Genomic DNA, 21374 nt, shown 5'->3' on the forward strand with positions numbered 1-21374 from the left:
CTCGCTATGGCTGTGGCTACGAGTCACATGCCTAATCCACTCTTCTAGCGACCCACAAAATATCCAGTCAGAATTAGTCCCCGGACAAATCCCCATGCCACTAAACCCCGTGGAGGGATCTTCATTGATGGGGCCTAGTACAACATAACCCCCGAGCTGCCACGGCTAAACCGCTGCCTGTTTCACTCTCCCAAGGCTGGGGATACCAACGGAGGGGAGTCGCCTCTCTTATGCCGACTTCGTGCGAGCCGTGGACGACGGGAGGGCTTCTCGGTACGGAGCGCGGCCCTCCCAGCCGTGCGGTGTGAATGCGACCCAGAGGCTGAGCCCCGAGGGTGCTCTGGCCTTCCTGCGGGAGAAGGTCCCGTCGCTGCTTGCGGTCCTGCAGAAGGTGTGGCTTACAAATGCAAGGCAGTGTTTATTTGGGGATTTGCTTGTGGTGGTGCGTTAGAGTAGCGGTTAGCGCGCTGCGCCACGAACCCGGAAACCCAAGTTCGATTCCCGCTCACGGCCAACACCAGTGACGATTATCTGAACCGGTCCTGTGCCTCCCCTATATCGACTCAACCTCAAATGAATGCCTGGTGCGATGTGGAAACATTGGCACTAGGGATACAAAGGTGGCCGGGCGTGGTGCTGGCCACTCACCCCCTCATGTGCTGTGTCGGCCTTCATAGGTGCTCGCTAACAGCACTTGCTCCAACAGTCTGTTAAGGCTATAAGGGGGTCTTTGATATATACGTGTACATGCGATGCTATTTGTCAATCCACTTCTGGATGAGGGACTCCCCACGGCATGCAGGCGATGGGGGTTATTTGACCATACTTTACCACGCTGGTCAGTGTGGGTTGTATTTTCGTTGTAACATTCTGACCCACCCCTACTGGACACCTGTGCAAAAGAGCTTCATAGCTCATCGGATTTCTCCAGGATAAATAAAGATTCTGATTATGAGTATGACGAAATTTTAAAGTGGTTGCCCTCCGGATAGACTCCCCACATACGGTATATGAATCAGGAATTTCCCACACTGGCCCAGAGCCGTAAACAGGAGTTAGGCACCTCGGCATTCTCCCACAAATGCTTGCTTCAGTGGGACATTGACTTGGGGCGACACAGTGGCAAGATATTAACTACCTCGCCTGGTACACAGCAGTTCGTGGGTTCTATCCCGACCCTGACCCCTGCTGTATATTTGGAGTTTGCATGTTCTCCCCGTGGTCACGTGGATTTTTCTCCGGGTCCGTCGGTTTTTCCCTCCACATTTAGAAACGTGCGTTTAGAGTATTTTGCTGCTATAAATGTCCACGTGATAAGCCACTTCATTGAGCTATCATTTGTGGTCAGGTTGAAAAATAGCTATATAGCTCAGTGGGCCATACCTGGTAAAATTAAAATCGTTTAGTTCAGTTTTCTTTAAAAAAATTATGGCCTTAGCACGTACAATAGTAGCTCACTTAACATTCACAACTGAATTGAAAACTCACTTCTAAATTGAAAACGAATTTCTTTAGAACTGCTTTTTGTGTTCAGTTTGTTGTCCTTCCCCCGCACGTCCAATTAGCATGGTTGGCTACATCATGTAAATGAACATTAAAGTACTGTACACACAATTGGAACCTATTCTAATGCTATTTCATAAACTGAAACAAAAAAAAGACCGCGAGCGACCGGAGGTTGAGTAATTTGAGGACGGACGCGATACGCGGATGTCACCGTGCACCAACGCAGGCCTTCGGCGCCTTCGACAAATCCCAGAGAGGCCTGGTGAAGGAGGAGGAGTTCCGCCGAGTCCTGGACAACTTCTGCCTGAAGCTCGACGAGCCGCAGTTCCAGCACCTGCTCAAGAGGCTCAAGCGTGGCGGCGATGGCACCGTCGACTGGCAGGATTTTCTGGAGGCTTTCAGTCTCCTGTCCGACAAGGCGAGCGGTCATAACACCATCTCTCTGCGATTTGCCCAATTGAGGAAAAACATTGACGTGATTCATATAAGGGCAGATAGAGGAGCCCTGGTGATAAGAGTATTGAGCCCAGGCCCACTGAGGCTCTGGGTTCAAATGATGATTAAATGAAAGTCGTGAGTATAGTGAGTGGATGGTCTCAGCCTCGTCACCAACGACAATTTTAATTGTTACTTAATTTTGCTAAAATTCCAGTTCTGATAATGAATTATTTAAGTTAAATTGACATTAATTTAAACGTTTTTCAGGGTATATTAAATGTGTGCCCCCTGCTGTGGATAAATATATTTGAACTTAATTCCTGAAGTTACTGTATCTTGTGACATTAACTTCTGGGGCCAATATCTAACAGATTGGTGCACTGCTTGCTGTGATAATTCTAAATGGCAATCAGTTAATCTCATGATGCTGATAGCACATTTGGAATAGAATTGGTCTCTCTCAATTCGGATGTGGTGGGGGGAGGCGGGGGGAGGTGGCACGACGCTAAACCACTCCGGCGTCACGTTCGCATTCATCGCCTAACGCGGCCGCTGTTCGCACCGTTCCCTGCCCCCTTCCCCCGACAGACGGAGAGCGCGGACTGGCAATGCGAGGTCGCGCGGGCGGCCCTAGCCGGGCACCGCGGCGCCGGTGATTGTGCGCTGTCCGCGGGTGGGGTGCTCCGACGGCTGCGGGACGTGGTGTCGGCGCGCTTCTACGCAGTGGCGCGCGCGCTGGTGTGCGCCGACCTCCCAGGGATTGGCAAGCTCACACGGGAGCAGTTCCGTCAGGTCGTGCATCGCCACTTCCTGCGCCTCTCCGACAAGCAGGTGCTCACAAAAGTGCCCGGAGTTGTGCGTCTCGTGAAAGAGTCAGTGTGCCCCGCTGCAGAACTGAAACCGTGGACTTTGAGAACCCATGAAGGTGTCGCTAGCTAGGTCCGGAACGATGATTGAAGCAGCGATGAAAATTGATCCTTGGCCAAAACAATACGTGCATCGCCCATCAATAAATTCTGTTGCATTGTTAAATCACGTCTATATAATACCCACTATATATGTCCAACTAAAGGAAAGGATATCGATGCATTTACACATCATTTTTTGCAAGTAAATGGACTTAGAACTAAATGTATTAAAATAAATATTATTCAGTTGTGTACATTTCTCCAACCTCCTTTTGGACATCCATCAACTGCAGTCTCTGTAGATTAACTTATTGGGTGATGTTAGACCAGTCTGCTTGTTCTGTTAATTCACGCTCAAATGCCTCGTCCAACAACGAAAGGTACCATTGCTCCTTGTTACAGTTCGAAGAGCTGTGGGCGCAGCTGCCGGTGGATGAGTGCGACAAGCTGGACTACCGCGAGTTTCTGAAGAGGTTCTGCGACGGTACCGCTTTGCCGGCGGCCGCGTTCACCTCATCAGCTCCCACTGGAATGCTGAGGCAGAGTGTCGGGGCCATAGGCCAGAATGGGTGTACTGCCCCAGCAGCAGCTCCAGCAGCAGCAGCAGGAGTAGCCCACAACGGCGCAACCGCAACGAAGAGCAGACCTAAAACGACTGCGTCCTGCCTTCTGACACGATCCCAGGTGCGTGTGTGCCGTGCATTCGATGGGGAGCGGTAGTGTAGCAGTTAGCGCAGTGCGCTGCGATTCCCACTCACGACCAATAAAAGTGACGATTATCTGAACAAAAACAGGGTCCAACATCCCCTTGTCGACTCATGAACAGCTTTCATATGAAAAGCTTTAGGCATTCACAAGTTAATTACAATTGATACTATAAAATGGAAAAAAATTTCTTCTGGCATTTTTCCCACTCACATGGGGGTCTGCCTTCCTGGTTCTCTCACTCAACTCATTCCTGTCCTGGGCCATCATCTCCACATCCAATCCCTCGCATCCCGGTAAACCACTTTGATCCACCTCTTTCTATGCCTGCCTCTCCGTCTCCACCCTGACGCTTCCGCGTTCATCGCCTTTCCTCCGATGTGGTTCTTTTCTCTGCTTCACGACATCTCCCGGCCGCCCGAGGTGACTTCCATTCAGGTCGTCTGATATGGGTCAACCCCTCTTTGCCTTCTTCCTGAACACACGCACGGACACGCGCAAAGCACACACCCGAGCCTAAGAGCGACTGTTGACTCGCCTGTCATCGGGCGCATGCACGCGCTCGCGACGTTTCCCACCGCAGTCGCTGAACACGGGCCACCGGCCGGCCACCGTGGCGGGGAGCGTGCGCGGTGGCATGGCGCGCGCGGTCCGTTCGACTCCGCTCGTGGATTGCGAGGCCCTCGAGAGCAGGCTGCGCGAGCGAGTAAGCCGCCGCTGGCAGGAGATCCTGCGTGAGTGCCGTCTCAAGGATCCCACGGCGAGCGGGGAAATCGGCACCAACGACCTCCAGGGTAGGTTTCCGCCTTGCCCGGCAGATCGTGTTGGTCACAGGGGCGACTCCCACGTTGCGCGGGTGTGGCTGGCTCGTGTGCTCGCGTTGTCACGTTGAGGGCACAAAGAACATCATGGGAAGAAGGATATCTTGCGATATGGTAAGACAGGAGAATTGCATGTAAATGCATTGTTCTGGAGTTGTGTACTATTACACAACGAACAAACACGGAGAATGTTATACCTCTTTTGGACATCTGAGCTGTGCCAGCATGGGGCCAACACAGCACAGGTGGTTTTCCACTGGCAGTTTATTGAGCTTTGCCAAAACCGAACTGTGCTATGCTGGCCTCATAAAACATTTGAATCTGGCCCAGGTCCAAGCCGTGCTAGGGGCAGGAGATATTTGTTATTTGCGTTGTGCCTTTATTTGTAATGCTGCGCTCGGTGACGTGCAGGCGTGCTGCGCACCTTCGACGTGTCGGTGAGCGAGGACGAGCTTGCGGAACTCGCCTCCAAGTTTGCGGCACACAGCACGGGCCACGTAGCGTACCGCACATTCCTTCGCCACCTGGTGCTGACGCTGCGTCCGCGCCAGCATGGCCTCCTGCAGCGCCAGCGTCTGCAGCAGCCGTCGTTCACGGTGGGGCTCTGGCCGTGCGCTTGGCACGGCCGCGGCGCCTCCACCGCACACAGACCCAGGGCCAACAGCAACGATGACAACGCGTCTCCTCCTGCAAAGGAGCGCCGCTGTGGCGAGATAATTTTTTTTATGTCCTGGTAGCGAGATGCCTGCATACCAGGCGAGGGAGTTATTATAAAGAATTAAAATGAAAAAAATGTTAAACTTCAAATCTCATCAATTGTCTTCTTACTATCCGGGACACTGTTGTTCCAGTGCCCAACCAGGCTGCTATTATTATTTAACTTAAAACACCGTGAGCCACCAACTGAACGGCGAGATAATTTTTTTTGCAATTTTAATTGCAGTTACTAGAAAGCTATCGATCTGAGCGAGTACAGGAAGGTGCATTTTCCCACACCTCTGCACCCAACGAATAGAACGGTTGTACGTGTGTATGTATGTTGAACTTATTTCACACCGTACGTAGCCACCCGTGCTAGTCGGAGGTGCGGGGAAGAACAACAAACTAAACACAAAGAGCAGTTCTGAAGAAATTTATTTTCAATCTAAATGATGTAAAGGTGTATAGCTCTTGTGACTTCCTAATATTGGAAGGAAGAGCATTCTAAATGGCCGCCGAAGCACATCTGCAAGCGCGTGATGCGGTGACCAACTTTGTTCGATGGCTAGCCAAAAGCCTCTGCATATGGTGCGAAAGAAGTTGAGCATACATACACACGTACATACTAACTGTGCACGTTACGAATGTGTGCGCCCAGCCCGGTGGCACGGCGCCCAACGATGCGTTCCTGGAGGCCATGCTGCACCTCCGCGACCAGGTGCTGCCCAACTGGAGGCCGATGCGACGCGCCTTCCGTGCTGGAGATCCTAGCGCCAGCGGCTTCCTCTGCGCCCCCGACTTCCGCCAGGTATGGTCGAACTGCTCACCTGAGCGACTGGTGCTCAGAGGGAGGGCCAGTCGCACGATGGCAGATAGAGAATAAAATTATCGCATTGACAATAGTGCAAAATTGTGTTTCATTTTCCCGATAAGGATCAGCGAACACAGCCCTTCTTAGTTTTAGGAATGTAATGTTTTTGTAAAAAAAAATTTTTTCATTTTAATTACGTTAATATTTTCGTTTTGTAATTTCTTTTGAAAATAAGAAAGTAAAGTTTATTAGACCAATATTCTGTTTGGAAGAACTTGAATTTTGTCATTTTTACACGCTTTTAACTCACTCTGTTGTTGTTGTCGTCGTTGTCGTATCCTCAAATTTTGTAACTCAATTTTAACCGACTTCCCAATGTGGTATCGACTGCAAACTTGGTATACTCATGTCATACTGATGACAACACTATATTCTATCATAAAAAATATATTTATTTTTAACATTATTTTTTATATGTTATGTTTCAGCTTGGGTCTAATTGTCCACAGTCAACTGACGTTGGCTGTAATTGGCCACGGTCCCTTACGTTATGGCAAGCTTCGAGGCCACTTCCGAGAGTCGTGGAGTTCTGCCATTATTAGTACATTTCATTGTCTTTTTTAAAAAGTTTTTAAAAATATTATTATTGTAATGGGTTTTGAAGATAGCGCCTCTACTGGCTGGATATAATGGGGTGCAGCAGTGCAGCAGTGGTGAGTGCTCGAGTTCGTATCCCAGCCATTGGTAACGTCAGTGGCCAACTATTTCTGAATTGGTCTCGGACTTCCACCACACCAACCCGCACTAACCAGTGTGGTGAGGTTTGGTCAAACAATTTCCCATGACGGACATGGCGTGCCGAGGTATTTATGCTGTGAAATAAGACAGGGTTGTATCAACAATATTTTTAAATTATAATTTGTCCATACTGTTTAGTTGATGACAATATACGTGAATGTGTGTGTCACGCATCCGTTATACGTGTGAATGTTGTGCGCCGTTGTTGTGGCAGGTGCTGAAACAATTCGCCATCAACCTCACGGAGGAGGAGTTCTTTCAGATTCTCAACTATTACGATGGGCAGTTGCACAACCGCGTGCCGTACAACGCCTTCCTGCGGACCTTCCTCGTCTAGCTGGGCCCCCCACGGGGACCCATCGCTCGCCCCCCACCACGGTGGCGGACTTGGTGGGCAGACGATCGTGCGAGTGAGAAGCTGAAGTGGCCCAGTCGCACGTGAGAGGTCGATTCGAGCTTACATCCATAAGGCCACTGGACACGAGGAGCTATTGTCCAGTCGTGCTTGATGCGTTTAATTTCCATCCGCAGGTTCATCCGTTAATTTTGTTGCAATAAAAATATGCCCTGATTTTTTGCCGTTCACTTAGAGAGGGGAAAAGCGAAGAAAAAAAAGCCTATAATTTCTCGAATTCAGAATAAGAGTGCTACAATGTTTTTTGTAACAATGTAATTTATGATTACATTGGAAAGTAACGTTTCTAGATACCGTATGCTGTGAAATGCTAAGGGTGATATGGTAATCTAGTCAGCAGTTTGGAAATCATTTATGTTTATGTGTGAAAGTGACTTAATTCAGTCTTGAAAATGTCTGCTTTGTTTGAAAGATGTTAATACATTTATTTGAAAATGCAAAATTGTTTGATATGTCTTTAAAATAATATATGGAATTACAGATTGTTTTTATTTAATAAACAGATTTTAATTTACATATTGAGAGTTCATTAATTGATATTTTAACCGTAAAAGGTATGCACATACGAACATTATTCATCTATGTACACACACTTGCAAATAGGTAAATTAACCACACTCCCCAAAAATGTGAAAAACCTAAATAATTGCCTTGTTTTTATATATTGTAAAAGCCCGGCGTTCTAAATGATAAGAGCCTTTCAGAAGGCCTGAATCAATAAGTTATAGAAAGTGGACCCCCCAGATGTGGAGGTAAAAAGTTGATGCAACAAGTTTCCAAAAATTGTCGACCCCTCTCCCCCCCAAAAAGAAAGTATGGTGTGGAGGCATATTAGAAATATGATCTTTTTTTTCGATTTAAAGCTTTCGTGACTGCAGGGATTCATCTTCTTGGTTATTTCGGTAAAGTCACGTAGAAGGGAAGTAATAAAATAATAATAATAAACTTCCCTTCTACGTGACTTTACCGAAAGAACCAAGAAGAGAAATATGATCACCCAGGAATTCATGAGTAGGTGACGTCCTCCAAATGGACACCCCCCACCCCCCATTATTACCTACTGAGCCAAGAATGTCTGTGTGCAATGCTCGTGACGTCACTCCACGTCGACCAGCCCCCCTCAATAATCATGAACAGATTAAGTACTCCACATGCACCCCCTTTATTAATAACAGATGACGTCACTCATGAGCAGGTGACGTCACTCCACATGGAGCACCCTCCCCCCTCACTAATAATCATGAGCAGGTGACGTCACTCCACATCGAACAGCCCCCCTCATTAATAATCATTATAAGGTGATATCCCCTAAATGGACCCCCCCCCCCGACTCATAATAATTATCGGCTGACGTCACTCCACATGGGGGACCGAGGCGTCTCCTTCGCAAATTCGCTTTAAGTTTGACGTTTCTTTATTGAACGTGAATCTAATAAATAATTACACGCAGCAACAAAATGGATTTGGTTTATTTAATGATTTCTTCAGCACTTGAGACAAAAGGTAAGTCTAATGTATGCTTCTACATTATGGTAAAATAGACATTTATTGGTGATTTTCCAGATATTGTATCGATTTCCAATTTATTTCAACCCCAGCGATCGAAAGCAGAAGAGAATAAAATATCAGAGCAGTGAATTTGAACAAATTCAAGGTCAGTTATATACAGTGCTACAGTGACATGAAGTGAGGTGTTTTATAACTTTTGTGCAAGATTCACTGTCATTAAATTCACACAAGATACAATTATACTCTGCTCAATTTTTTCGAAAATATTACAGCTTCCGTCCTAGGATGGGCAAAAGGCTAGTTATTATATATGCCTACACATCCTACATACAATAGTCAGCAGCATCTGCACACATTGGGGAGGATTTGTCTGTCCTGGACAAAGAAGTTGCGTGGACACACGGGGACACCCACAAACAAACGTGCATCGACTTTCATCGAACTATATACACCTAAGTAGACCCGTGGAAGTAGACCCATAGATGTACAGGCAACTCCGTGTAAGCAGGCACACGTGATGCGTGAGAGGTACGTTATAAACACAAACTTTGAACGTGTCTCTTTGCCATCTCTCACGCAGTGCCCTGCGATGCAACACAGACCCCCCCCCCCCCCACGTGTAGCCTTAAAATAATAAAATCCGTCACGACGCAGGATGGCGGGAGCAGCGGGGGGGGGGGGGCACTACGCCCGGCCGCCTTTGTCTCCCCTATTGGTGATTGTTCAGATGTTCATCACTGGTGTTTGGCCGCGAAACGGGAAACCAGAACTCGATCGAGATGGCACGCGGTGCACACGGAGTTTCCCGGGCAAGGCGAGAGAATGAACAGCAGCAGCGCCATTGGCTGCGATAATTGCAATCAACGCCATGCCTCCAAGGTGCGCGTGTCCATGGCTATAAATAGGGGGGGCTTGGGGTGGGCGTGCACACGTGACTCCACAGCGGTGGCCAAAGACGATGTGCAGATGGTTTATTGCCCCCCCCCCGATCACACCGCTTAAAAGAACCGAGATTCGTTTCCTCCCCCACCCCAAATACGTTCGTTGAATTACAAGTTTTGCTGAACTTATAGGTCGTTGTATCTCTCTCGCCATCCATCCGTGCCACCTTCCATTGTCACGACAAACTCGTGTGTGGGGTTTATTTTCATTTTAAAAACATCCGAGCAAACGCTTCTAAATCGCCAACAATCCATCTGTTTTGTCACCCCCCCACCCCAACACGGAGAGCAATAGCCAAAGGAGTTGGGAAGAGCGAATTGGTTCTTGCACGGCAGAGATGCAGGGCTGCTCCGTGCGAGAGATGGCGGCGAGATTCAGTGATGTGCTCCGAGCCGCGCCTGGCCCTGGCCTCGTGGCGTCGACGGCGTCGGCGGCAGGAGCCGAGGATGAAAGCGATCCCAACTCGACCGGTGAGAGAGAGAGAACGAGAGAGATGAGCGTGGCGGTGTCTCATGGGCCACGGTGTTACTGCCACTCATACGTCCGGTTCACGAAAACTTTGCGACAGAAGTGGGGAGTGCAGCGAGTGTGCAGTGGTTAGATAAGTAATATTTTTAAATCTTTTTTTTAAACACGCTTTCATTCAATGTACCGTACTAGTAATGGAAGAACTTCACGACTCCAGGAAGTGGCCCCGAAGCTTGCCACGGAAGGGAACGTGGGCAATTACAGCCAACGTTTGTTGAGCGTGGACAATTAGACCCAAGCCGAAACGTAACATATACAAAATAATATTTAAGAATAAGTTTTAATGTTTTTATGATAGAATATAGTATTGTCATCAGTATGACATAAGTATACCAAGTTTGCAGTCGATATCACATTGGGAAGTGGGTTAAAATTGAGTTACAAGATTTGAGGATACAACAACAATAGAGTGAATTCTAGATTTGAAGCTTTCGTGACTGCAAGGATTCATACTCTTAGGTTTTTTCGGTAAAGTCACGTAGATAAAAAATAATAATAAAGAATAATACTATTTTTTATTAAAAAAAGAATGTTTTTATTATTTACAAAAATAATATATTTTTTACATGACTTTACCAAAAAACCTAAGAGTATGAACAATAGAGTGAGTTAATAGAAAGCGTGTAAACAAATAATAAAATAATAAAGAAAAGGGGCGGGCAGGTTCGTGTCGCGATTTCTCGCGTTGCGGCTACGAACCCGACCACCCGAGTTCGATTCCCACTCGCCGGTCCTGGGCCTCCCCTAGGTCGACTCGGCCTCGCAATGAGTAGCTGGGGAGACGAAGACGGCCGGGCGTGGTGTTGGCCACCCCCACACCCCTCGTGTACCGTGTCGGCCTTCATAGGTGCTCGCTAACAGCACTTGCCCCAACGGGATGCGAAGGCTATACGGGGGATCTTTGTCTTTGGGGCGCATATACCCCCCCATCAATTATCACAGGGACCAATCACTGCGTATGGACATTAGTTTGGTTCCGAATTCTATCCCGTTCATTTCACTGGGGGGAAGATTGTTCTGGTTTTGCGTATGTACGAACACGTGTAGACTTTAAATGCCAATCTCGCAGACTGCTTGCAACAAAGAGGGCCTCCGAGAGAGCGAGTTCATTATACAGGGATGGCAATTCTCGAATCCGCCCAGAGTAGGCTCACTCAACTCTTGTTTTCATGCTGGTTACTGCATGGTATTGCCAATTATATTACTTGTGTAAGGATATCAGATGACCGAAGATAACGACACTCTGCATAAGCGGAAATAACGCTCAACAGTTTAACACGTAGGCCTTTCGCTACCAATATTCAGGGTTTTTTTGTTAGATCACGTAAATGTGTCGTTAAACCCGCCACCAACCGACACGGCCAATTAGTAAGGTTGTCACTTAAACAAAACATGCCAATTCGTTACTCGCTCGGCACACCGGTTGCGTGTTGGGAGAGTGAACCCACGTTTACAATTCCGAGTCGGCTTTAACAATCCGCTCAGATGGGGTTGACTCGTTCATTTCGCTGTGCCGTCAGTCATGTCTTCACCACGGTCTGAGAGATTTAACAGATCTCATCGTGATCTACCAACCCTCGTCTTTAAAACGATCGCGTGCGTGTGAGCCGCCTCCCGTGCTGTCTGGAGACAAACCACGAAGAGCCGCGTCGAGTATCGGCGAATGCAGCGTCGACCGTGGTTGCGGCCACGTGCATAAGTGTGAACACGTGACAACAACACGACCACGTGTTCTAATCGCCACGTGTTTACAGTGCGTGACAACAACACGACCACGTGTTTACAGTGCGTGATCACAGCACGACCACGTGTTTACAGTGCGTGATCACAGCACGACCACGTGTTTACAGTGCGTGATCACAGCACGACCACGTGTTTGTACAATGGAAACTACAGTAAAGGTCCCAAACGTCCTGGTTTGGTGGGGACAGTCCCCTGTGGTTGAAGGAAGCTTGTCCCGCAGTCCAGAAACTTTAGGATAATTGGGACCCCCCCCCCCAACCGTTTAAAAAGTATTCTGGCTCGTTGCTCTACTCATGATGCGTGGTGGGTGGAGCTACCTGCGTGGTGGGCGGGGCTACCTGCGTGGTGGGCGGGGCTACCTGCGTGTGTGGGCGGGGCTACCTGCGTGTGTGGGTGGGGCTACCTGCGTGTGTGGGTGGGGCTACCTGCGTGGTGGGCCGGGCTACCTGCGTGGTGGGCGGGGCTACCTGCGTGGTGGGCGGGGCTACCTGCGTGTGTGGGCGGGGCTACCTGCGTGGTGGGTGGGGCTACCTGCGTGGTGGGTGGGGCTACCTGCGTGGTGGGTGGGGCTACCTGCGTGGTGGGCTGGGGCTACATGCGTGGTGGGCGGGGCTACATGCGTGGTGGGCGGGGCTACATGCGTGGTGGGCGTGGCTACATGCGTGGTGGGCGGGGCTACATGCGTGGTGGGCGGGGCTACATGCGTGGTGGGCGGGGCTACATGCGTGGTGGGCGGGGCTACCTGCGTGGTGGGCGGGGCTACATGCGTGGTGGGCGGGGCTACCTGCATTGTGGGCGGGGCTACCTGCGTTGTGGGCGGGGCTACCTGCGTGGTGGGCGGGGCTACCTGCGTAGTGGGCGGAGCTATGCCAGAGTGAGAGGGGCTGCTTGCAGGCTCATCATGTGGCCTGGTTGAGCCTCCCAGAAATGTTTTCTACCAATATATAGGGCACTGTTAAGCAGAAAACATAATGCACACTGATGTGATGGTCCATTGATGGCTCAACAACGTCCAGCAATGGACTGACGAGAGCTAGCTAGACATGACGTATGTACACGTCTGGCTCTTATTACTGGATGCGGGCCTCGCCAACACTACGTAGGTCACCATTGGAACCTCATTTGCCACTAAAAAATATGATAATTGTTTTTTTACCCTTTTACCTGACAACAAAACTGACACCTTTTTTTAAAAGGAGTCATGTTTGCATAGACCACAATACCTGCAGTCATAAAGGCGCACAACTCAATAACAATGCACCATCAGAGTATGAGAGCTCGGGGTAATCATTTACACCATTGGAACCTCATTTGCCAGTAAAAAATATGATAATAGTTTTTTTACCATTTTATCTGGCAACAAAACTGACACCTTTTTTGAGTTGTGCGGCTTTTGGTGTCATCTGGTCCAACACCATGTGAGACTAGGCTCTAAGGAAAGCTGTCTCGGGTGTGGACCAATCAACTTCAAGGACAGTGCATACATTATCAGAGTTGTTTTTTGTTTGCATTATGACTGCAGGTATTGTGGTCTATGCAAACATGACTCCTTGTAAGAAAGGTGTCAGTTTTGTTGCTAGATAAAAGGGTAAAAAAACAATTATCACTGCATAGGTCGTGAGGATTGTTTGACCGCGTGACGCCACGCCGGTCGTTGAATGTGGGGAGCCAAGACGGAGCGCAAAAGTTCAGTACAACAATGGATATTGCCGCATATCCCTCCGCTGCACACGATGCATTTCCAGCGCAGCCTGCCGTTAAACGAGCTGACATCTGTCAAGTACTATAGAGGCTCAAACCATACTTGGCTTCTGAAATTGTATTTAAATGAAATTCCTGGCTTCCCTGTCCACCTGCTGTATCCACCGCCAACAGGTCTTCCGCACCACTGCATGAATGTCCCAACGTTGACGCGCATTCCCTGCCCGGGCATGGTGCCGTTGCCACCACCGACACCACCACCACCGGCACCACCTTCGAAGGCAACGTCATCCTCGTCGGCGTCATTGTCAGCGTCGTCGTCGTCGTCGTCGTCCGTGGCTGGTGCCGAGGACGACCCGGCAGCGCCGCCGGGCCACCACGCGTTTCGCGCCACGCAGGTGTGGAGCGAGCTGCTGGCGACGCTGCGGGGCCACGTGGACGCGAGGAGGAGGAGGGTGCAGCTCCGCTACCACGACGACTGCTTCACGGGCGCCGACGTGGTGGACGTGCTGATCACGCACCTCGCGAGGACGCCGCGCTTCAACGCCTCCTGCGAGCTGTCCAGGATCCAGGTGAAGTACGGTCGTCGTGCGGGACGTTCCCCTCGGCCGTCCCTCTTCCCTCTGCCACACCCCTCCCCACTTGCAGTCTCAATGGCGTAGTGTGGTCGGTCACCAATGGGCGCTAGTGCAAGGACAGGATTGATGAAAGGTCGCCTCCCACTGCCCAATTTCCCCCGCCCTCTTTGTAGCCCGGCGCCTGGGCAGTTGCACCACCTGCACACACAATCGCTAGGTCCCACTGCTTTTCACCCGTCCGTGGTTGTAGCGAAAAACAATGTGGTCTCACTGGGCACGATATAAGGTTATATATACTCTCTGGTTCTTTTGGTAAAGTCACGTAGGTATAAAGTAAAATTAAAATAAATCGCGACGTTTCGAAACGTGATTTATTTTAATCATATTTTATACCTACTTGACTTTACCGACAGAACCAGAGGGTATGGATTCCTGCAGTCACGAAAGCTTCAAATCAAGGTTATGTATGTATATATTTAAATCTTCAAGTCTGTTTTAATTCATCTTTCTAGCAAATGGCAGTCGCGTTTTTTCCCACGACCATTTCACCGCGGCTGCAGGTGACGCGGCTGTGCCAGTCGTTTGTGGACTGCGGGGAGCTGGAGCCGGTGGGCAGCGCGCGACGCTTCGGCTTCTTCGGGGAGAAGCGCGCTCCCACGTTCGAGGACGGCAGCTCCAGCTTCTACCGCTTCCCGCTCGAGGGCGGCGGAATGGCGCGGTCGGCCATCGGTTCGAAGGAGGCGGGGGACAGGTCAGTGCGCGGCGGTAACCGTGTCTGTCGCACACCTCGTCCGACTTCCTCGCTTGATGTTGGCAAATCTGGATGTCCGGGGTTGTTACGATTCGCCCGCACACCCCGCCACCTCCCCAACCCCCCACTCATCCACAGTGATTACGATGAACTGTCACGATTCAATGTGGCAATGAAAAAAATGTAAACCTGAATAAATGCCTGCAAGGTACCAGATTAGGATTGCATACGGCATCACCGCTCACCCCCCCCCGATCCCCAACAAAATCTTGGCAGGACCCTCCCTGAGGAGGAGGAGGACTCGGAGTGAGGCTCTGTTGGGTAAACGAGCATGAAATATAAATGAATTAATAATACATTTTGATTCATCTCTTAATTTTGTCTCGTTGCCATGGATGGCTCCGAGGTGCTCAGAGCACATTTGGGAGTGAGTTTTGGGAATCGGCCACGTTTTTTGTGGTTAAAAAAAACATAAAAGTCTGCCGCTCGCTCTCTCGCTCCTAGGGCAGAAGACTCCGGCCTGATGTCCAACCGCACTGCGGTCGAGTCGAGCGACCAGGCCCTGGAGAAGATGTTCAGCAGCGTGAACCTCCTGGGGCCCTCGCTCCCGGCCACTGCCGACAACGCCCCGGAGCGGGGCTGCCTGCTCTCCAAAAAGGGTACCCGCACGGTTCAAAGGTCGACGCGTCTTTCTGTGAGCGATGAGGTGGTGGGTGGTGGGCGGCACGCCACTCGTGTCCGCTGGGGGTGCTTAGGCAGTGGTGGAAATTCCATGTTCTCATGGAGAGGGCTCTTTTGACCGTGAGACTTCCAAAATAAACTTTTTTTTTAGTGCGGCAAATGCGTTAACAACGCAGAAAGCGCAATTAAAAAAATTGTATAGCAATTGATACTAAATGTCATTTGAATGTAAAAAAAAACTTTAAATGTTGAATAATTGATCTCGAGTTGGCCTTTGTAATCGATGAATTGCCCGGTTTTTATTGCTTTGTGTAACTCAACAAAGCTGATGACACGAAATTACAGTTGGGGGAAACAAGTCCCACACGTGTGTCGCTGGACAGAAGGCAACGGTTGGTGCTTGGTGACGTCATCGGCTTCGTCATCCGCGTCGCACTGGGCGATGCTCGAAGGGGGTTTCCCACCTTCGAGTAAATCGATTGAAAAAAGTCGTCTCGAAATCTACTTAATTGATCAATATGACGGTGGGGTGGGCAGCTCTAGATTGAACGCGCGCGTGCGATCGTGACGGAGCGACTGTAAATGCTTTCACCGGCCGGATTTCTGCATGTGCGTGCATGCGCGAGCAGCCGTGGCGGAGGTGTGGAGGCACCAGACACTGCTGCGACTGCTCCAGCTCATAGACCTCACCGTGCTCGACTCGGTGCTGGAGTCGCCGCCCTCCTCGCCCAAGCGCGGCAAGAAGCGGCCGCCGGCGCCGTCGCCCGCGCCGCCCACCGCCACCGACGATGACGACGACCTCATCGTCCACAACCCCTACCTGGAGCTGACGGACGCCGGCCTCGGCCTGCCTGTGTGCGTGCGTGCGTGCGCATTCGGTCGAAGTCGGGACACGGCCGTGTAGGAACGTGTTTTATTTCTCGAGGCCTGAAGGTCTTCTGATCTGCAACTGCTCGGCACGACCGGGTCGAGGTTGCGGGCTTTTGTTAGCGTGGCACCCAAACGATGGAATGACGCCTTGCCACTTGAAATCAAGCAATCGGAGTCATACTCTTTGGTTTTTTCGGTAAAGTCACGAAGGTAAAAAATTTAATAAATGAAAACAAATAAATTAAATCACGACGTTTCGGGCGCAACACAGGCGTCCGTCATCAGGTGGTAAAGCATGGCCTACTACTGATGCTTTGAAACCCCATCTCTTTAAAGTGGCCTTCCCTCTTTAGTTTGGTCGGTTGCCCCCTGGTTCTGTTTTTGTTTTCTGCTTTTCATGCATCGCGCATTGGGATCCTCGGATGGAATGCGCGTTAATACATTTGAATTATTATTAAAGCTACCAAACGTCGTCCTAGTTTTGTCCGGGACACTTCCCAATCGTGTGTTCTGAACCCAAACTGTATAAAATGTAGATTTTGTCCCCAGTTTAATCCGTGTTCTGGCTTCGTGCTCAACTCGGATGCTGTGTGAGTCGTGGGTGGGCCCTGTGAGTGCAGAGTTCCCAATGGAGTCTTCTTCGCCTCGCGACGCTGAGCGTCTAATCGAGGTGGGAAATTGAGGGAAAATAACATGGTGTAGATTATTTTACAGATTTCTGGCTGGCTGCTAGCTGAGCTCCTCTCTACCCCAACAATTGCTCCATTGGTGGTGTCGGCCTGTGGGGCCGTTGCCACCAAAACTAGCGAATTAAAAAGGTGTCAAGTTCTCATGAATAGTGACGCTGAAGAGGTGGGAGCAACAAATGCCGAATACTGATCACGGTTCATTTATAATCGATTTTGTCGCCAGTTTAATCCGTGTTCTGGCTTCTTGCTTGACTCGGATGCTGTGTACAAAGGGCGGGGGGGGGGGCTGAGTGAGTCGTGGGTGGATCCTGTGAGTGGAGAGTTCCCAATGGAGTCGTCTTCGCGCGCGTGCTGTGGTTGTCCCACCTGATGACGGACGCTTGTGTTGCGCCCGAAACGTCGTGATTTAATTTATTTTATACCTACGTGACTTTACCGAAAGAACCAAAGATAGAGTATCTAACTTTTCAATTCGCGCTCCAATTAATGCAATTAATTTTACCAGAATATAATTTAAATCTTAGAGACTCTAAAACAAAAACCTCGCGATACATATTGTCATGACATTTTATTGTTCCGTGAAAAAAGCTGAGCAGTACAGGAGGATCGTGAGCAGAGTGTGAACAGGGCAGCTGTCTCTTGTTTTTTCCATTGCAGAACTACTGCTCCTCTACCCGTGTGTGTGCGTGTGTGTATATAGTGGGGAGCGGTTAGCGCGCTGCACTACAAACCCAACGACCCGAGTTCGATTCCCACTCGCGGCCAACACCAGTGACCATAATTATCTGAACCAGTGAAGGGCCCCTCCCCGAGGTTGACTCGGCCTCAAATGAGTACCTGGTGCCGTGTGCTGTGTCGGCCACCCACTCCTTCGTGTGCCGTTCCGGCCTTCGTAGGTGCTACTCGCGAACAGCACTTGCCCTAACAGTGTGTTGAGGCTATATGGGGAGGGGATAGATCTTTGTCTTTACACATGTTTTACAAAAGTAAATGAGTTAACTTCCACGCACCCACCCCGACCTCTTCCGCACGTTGAATTTCTTTAGAAACCCATACGTACTCTAACCGCGCTAATCGCCTGCCCGCCCGCGTGTCTCCGCGCCACCAGCTTGGACGAGTGGCTGGCGGCCGCGCTGGACTGCCTGGACCACCTCCCCGACGCGCTCGTGGTGGAGGTGACGCAGAGGCTGCCGCGGGGCTGGGGCGGGGCGCACGGCGGCCCCGCCGGCGCCGCAGACCACCCCGACGGCGGTGACGGCGGCGACGCCGCCAAGCGCGTCCTCTTTGAGGTCGTCGGCCGCCACTACGGGCAGGCGAAGCGGCCGCTGCTCGAGAACCGCCTCTTCGACGTCCACACGGCAATCCTGGAACTCATACGTCAGTGGGGGGGGGCAGATGGGGGAGGGGGGCAGATGGGGGAGGGGGGCAGATGGGGGAGGGGGGCAGATGGGGGAGGGGGGCAGATGGGGGTAAGGAGGTGGGTCAATACGTGTGAGATTTGTGCAGACGTAGGGCTTAAATTTCCTTCCGAATATATTACGGGTTGTCACTTGTAGTTGACTGGAGTAGTTGGTGAGTGACTACTCATAGTAATCATAGCGACGGGTATACTGGATGTGGTGTGCTGGTTGGGGGGGGCATAATTTATTTGCTGATCGCTGACGGACCTGGCTAAAGTAGACTCCTTGTGTGGCATGGTTAGAGATGTGACTGAACGTTGATTACTTTTTTGTTTTTCTCATATTGAGGAGAGAGGGGGGCAGGGGTGGGGGCGGGGAGGAGGGAAGGGTCGCAAGACAGAGTTGTTGATGGTCTTAGCCCGGTCACTAAAATGAGTGCACAGAAAATAATATAAAAACTTTCATTTCATTTGGTTCGGGGGGGGGGGGGGAGGGGGGGGGTCACGGATTAGCCCCCTCGGTCGGGACGATACCAGCCCATCGTCCGCCCTCTCACGCCGCCGGTCTGCTTTGACGCCCTCTCTCTCTTCTTCTGTGCCGCCGCGCGCAGTGAAGGACAGCACGGCGGTGGCCCTGGAGGCCACGCAGCTCTGCCTGCGGCTGCTGGAGGCGAGCGTCCGCGAGGAGCTGCGGGCGCTGCTCCGGCTCATGCACGTGGCGGCGCTCGCGAGCTCCTACCGGCTGCACAAGCAGGCACGAGCGCAACCATTCGTCGGCGGTCGTGATCTCGCCCCCCGCCCGACCACCCGCTACCGCACGAAAGTCTGCCTTGAGCCACCGTTTTTCGCAAGCTCCATGGGTTGATTTTTTTATGTGCCATCTCCACGTCCGCTCCGGTTTGCTTCCCTCTTCTTTGGCTGCCACATCAACAGCACACGGCCCCCATCCATCCCTTCTAGGGAGATGTCCTACCCTTCCCCCCCCCCCCACCTTTTCTTAAATTGGTATGAATCTCTTTTACTTATGTGCGTGTTCTCTAATCTGTTCATTCTCCCGTCCCTCGGCGGAATACCAAGCGTGCGCCTCCCCGTGCTTCCTGTCGCTCACGTTTCAGGTTTTGCATTGCGTGCTACCTGTCGATGGTCTGCGGTTTTTGTCAATCGTGGCCGATTTCAACTCCCACGGGGGGCCTGGACTTTCTCACGACCTTGGACACGAGCGCGGCGAAGTGCAGAGCTTCGTTCGCGCCCCCCACCCCCCTTGCCTAACCGTGCCCCCCCCCCCCCTCCCGCACGGTCGTTCTCTCCACACAGGCCGACAATCTCGCCGTGGTGCGACGGACGTTCGGCAAGGCGATCGTGCAGAACAAGGCCCTCTCCAAGAGCCATGCCGAGCTGCTCATCTCCTTCCTGATGGACAACCACGCGGAGATCTTCAAGGTGGCCGGACACGTCTGTCACGATGCCAGAAGTGAACGCCCCGCTTTGTTTGCGAGCCATCTGATGGGTTGCCCAGGATGTCGCGGGTCTGAATTTGCACGGTTGGCTGTGCGGTGCGAAAGGAAGTTGAACATACCTGCTGTGCATTCATAGAGCGGTAGCACCCAGCTGAACATTGTGGAGGGGAGGCAGAATGGTTTCCCAACACGGGGATGAGTAAACATCACCACTCGGGAGACGGAGGCTTCGAGCAGTGCTGGCCAGCCACCTCCCCTCATTGCGCCGTCCCATCCTTCATGGGTGTTTGCTAAGAGTTACTTGCCCCAAGACTTTCTTAAGACGATACGGGGCTCGTCGTGTTAGGAAGTGAATTGTGCAATATATCGAACCCACGACCTTCTCATTACCAGGCGAGCTAATTAACATCTCACCACTTATACCCACCCCGTTTCTCAACCACCCCCCCCACCCCCCCACAATTGTCATTGCCCTCATGGGGGGCACCCTGTTCCACCGCCGCCAGGTGCCGGTGTCGCTGCACGTCATGGTGAGCGAGCGGCTGTCGAGCCTGCAAGAGGGCGGCGACCCCAACCGGCCGCCGGGCTTCACGTACTGCGTGCGGCAGTCGCGCGCCGAGTACGCCGCGGAGGGCGCAAGCGCCACGGAGGAGGCGCTGCGCCAGCTCGTCGCCAGCGTGAGCGAGGACACGGCGCACTCCGCCAAGCACAAGCGGCGGCTGCTCAAGGAGCTGCAGAGGCATCACCCGCAGGCCTTCTCGCAACACTTTTCCACCATGCTGTGAGGTTGGAGGTCGTAACTCCCCCCGACCCCTTCACACCCCCACCAGCCCCCACCTCATTCCATCCCCAACCTGTTCCACTCGATGTGCTTGGGCGCAAGTGAATCGTGACCGACAAGAATGTGGTTCGATCGTATCATGGTGGTAGAGCGGAGAAAGTTCTCGGCCGGATCATCGCAAAGTTTCAATCTTGGTTGGGCGTTGTTAGCGGGGAGCATCGTCCCGTCGGGGGTCGATCAAAAAGTGAGTCGCTCGTTACTTTTGTGGGGACGTCGACACTAATTGCCTTGTGGAGGGAATTGTCCCCCCAACGTACGAAAGTGGATTTTCATACCCAGTGGCTCAGGGCTGTAAGATTAGCATTACCTCAATGTTCATTTGAGCAAGACATTGCTCCTGAGTTTAATGCGCTTTTGGGAATTGACCAGTGTAGGAGTTTCATAAACTGTAAATAAATGATCTGCTAAGGTTGTAAACAAAACCGAAACGATGAACAAAGAAGCCGTATCCAGGAAAAGTTATAGATGAGACAAATCGCTTTTAATCTAAACTGCATGACAAATCGTTGTTGGTACAAGAGTGATTTGCATTACTGCAGCCATCTCACTCAGGGTCTTTAGGGTCTTTAACAGTGACCGGTGCC

General features: G+C 51.1%; 2 protein-coding genes across 2 annotated transcripts in view; both read left to right on the top strand.

The window, feature by feature from the left end:
• Positions 1–7615, top strand: part of EFCAB6 (EF-hand calcium binding domain 6) — a 34732-nt gene extending 27117 nt beyond the window's left edge. Inside the window, exons 24-31 of the mRNA XM_061564319.1 lie at positions 196–391; positions 1733–1924; positions 2533–2775; positions 3255–3536; positions 4141–4351; positions 4790–4974; positions 5736–5885; positions 6901–7615. Coding sequence (XP_061420303.1) covers positions 196–391; positions 1733–1924; positions 2533–2775; positions 3255–3536; positions 4141–4351; positions 4790–4974; positions 5736–5885; positions 6901–7023 — 1582 coding nt within the window. The 3' untranslated portion in view covers positions 7024–7615. The remainder of the gene's footprint in view (positions 1–195; positions 392–1732; positions 1925–2532; positions 2776–3254; positions 3537–4140; positions 4352–4789; positions 4975–5735; positions 5886–6900) is intronic.
• Positions 7616–9889: 2274 nt separating this feature from the next.
• On the top strand, positions 9890–20734 carry LOC133350403 (DEP domain-containing protein 7-like). The gene is made up of 9 exons (XM_061564739.1): positions 9890–10022; positions 13699–14096; positions 14663–14853; positions 15358–15512; positions 16164–16389; positions 18202–18470; positions 19104–19246; positions 19807–19932; positions 20456–20734. Exons 1-9 carry the CDS (start codon positions 9890–9892, stop codon positions 20732–20734), a joined length of 1920 nt encoding a protein of 639 aa, XP_061420723.1.
• Positions 20735–21374: the final 640 nt, after the last annotated feature.

This window comes from Lethenteron reissneri, chromosome 33 (assembly GCF_015708825.2).
Source record: "Lethenteron reissneri isolate LAM-NWPU_2019-01 chromosome 33, ASM1570882v1, whole genome shotgun sequence".
Classification (NCBI taxonomy): domain Eukaryota; kingdom Metazoa; phylum Chordata; class Hyperoartia; order Petromyzontiformes; family Petromyzontidae; genus Lethenteron; species Lethenteron reissneri.

What these genes read in the sequence shown, in the direction of transcription:
- LOC133350403 (XM_061564739.1), top strand. Translation starts at nt 9,890, where the DNA reads ATGCAGGGCTGCTCCGTGCGAGAGATGGCGGCGAGATTCAGTGATGTG. An exon ending in AAGCGATCCCAACTCGACCG is followed by an intron (nt 10,023 to 13,698) that starts GTGAGAGAGAGA and finishes CACCGCCAACAG; the next exon opens with GTCTTCCGCACCACTGCATG. An exon ending in CTGCCTGCTCTCCAAAAAGG is followed by an intron (nt 15,513 to 16,163) that starts GTACCCGCACGG and finishes ATGCGCGAGCAG; the next exon opens with CCGTGGCGGAGGTGTGGAGG.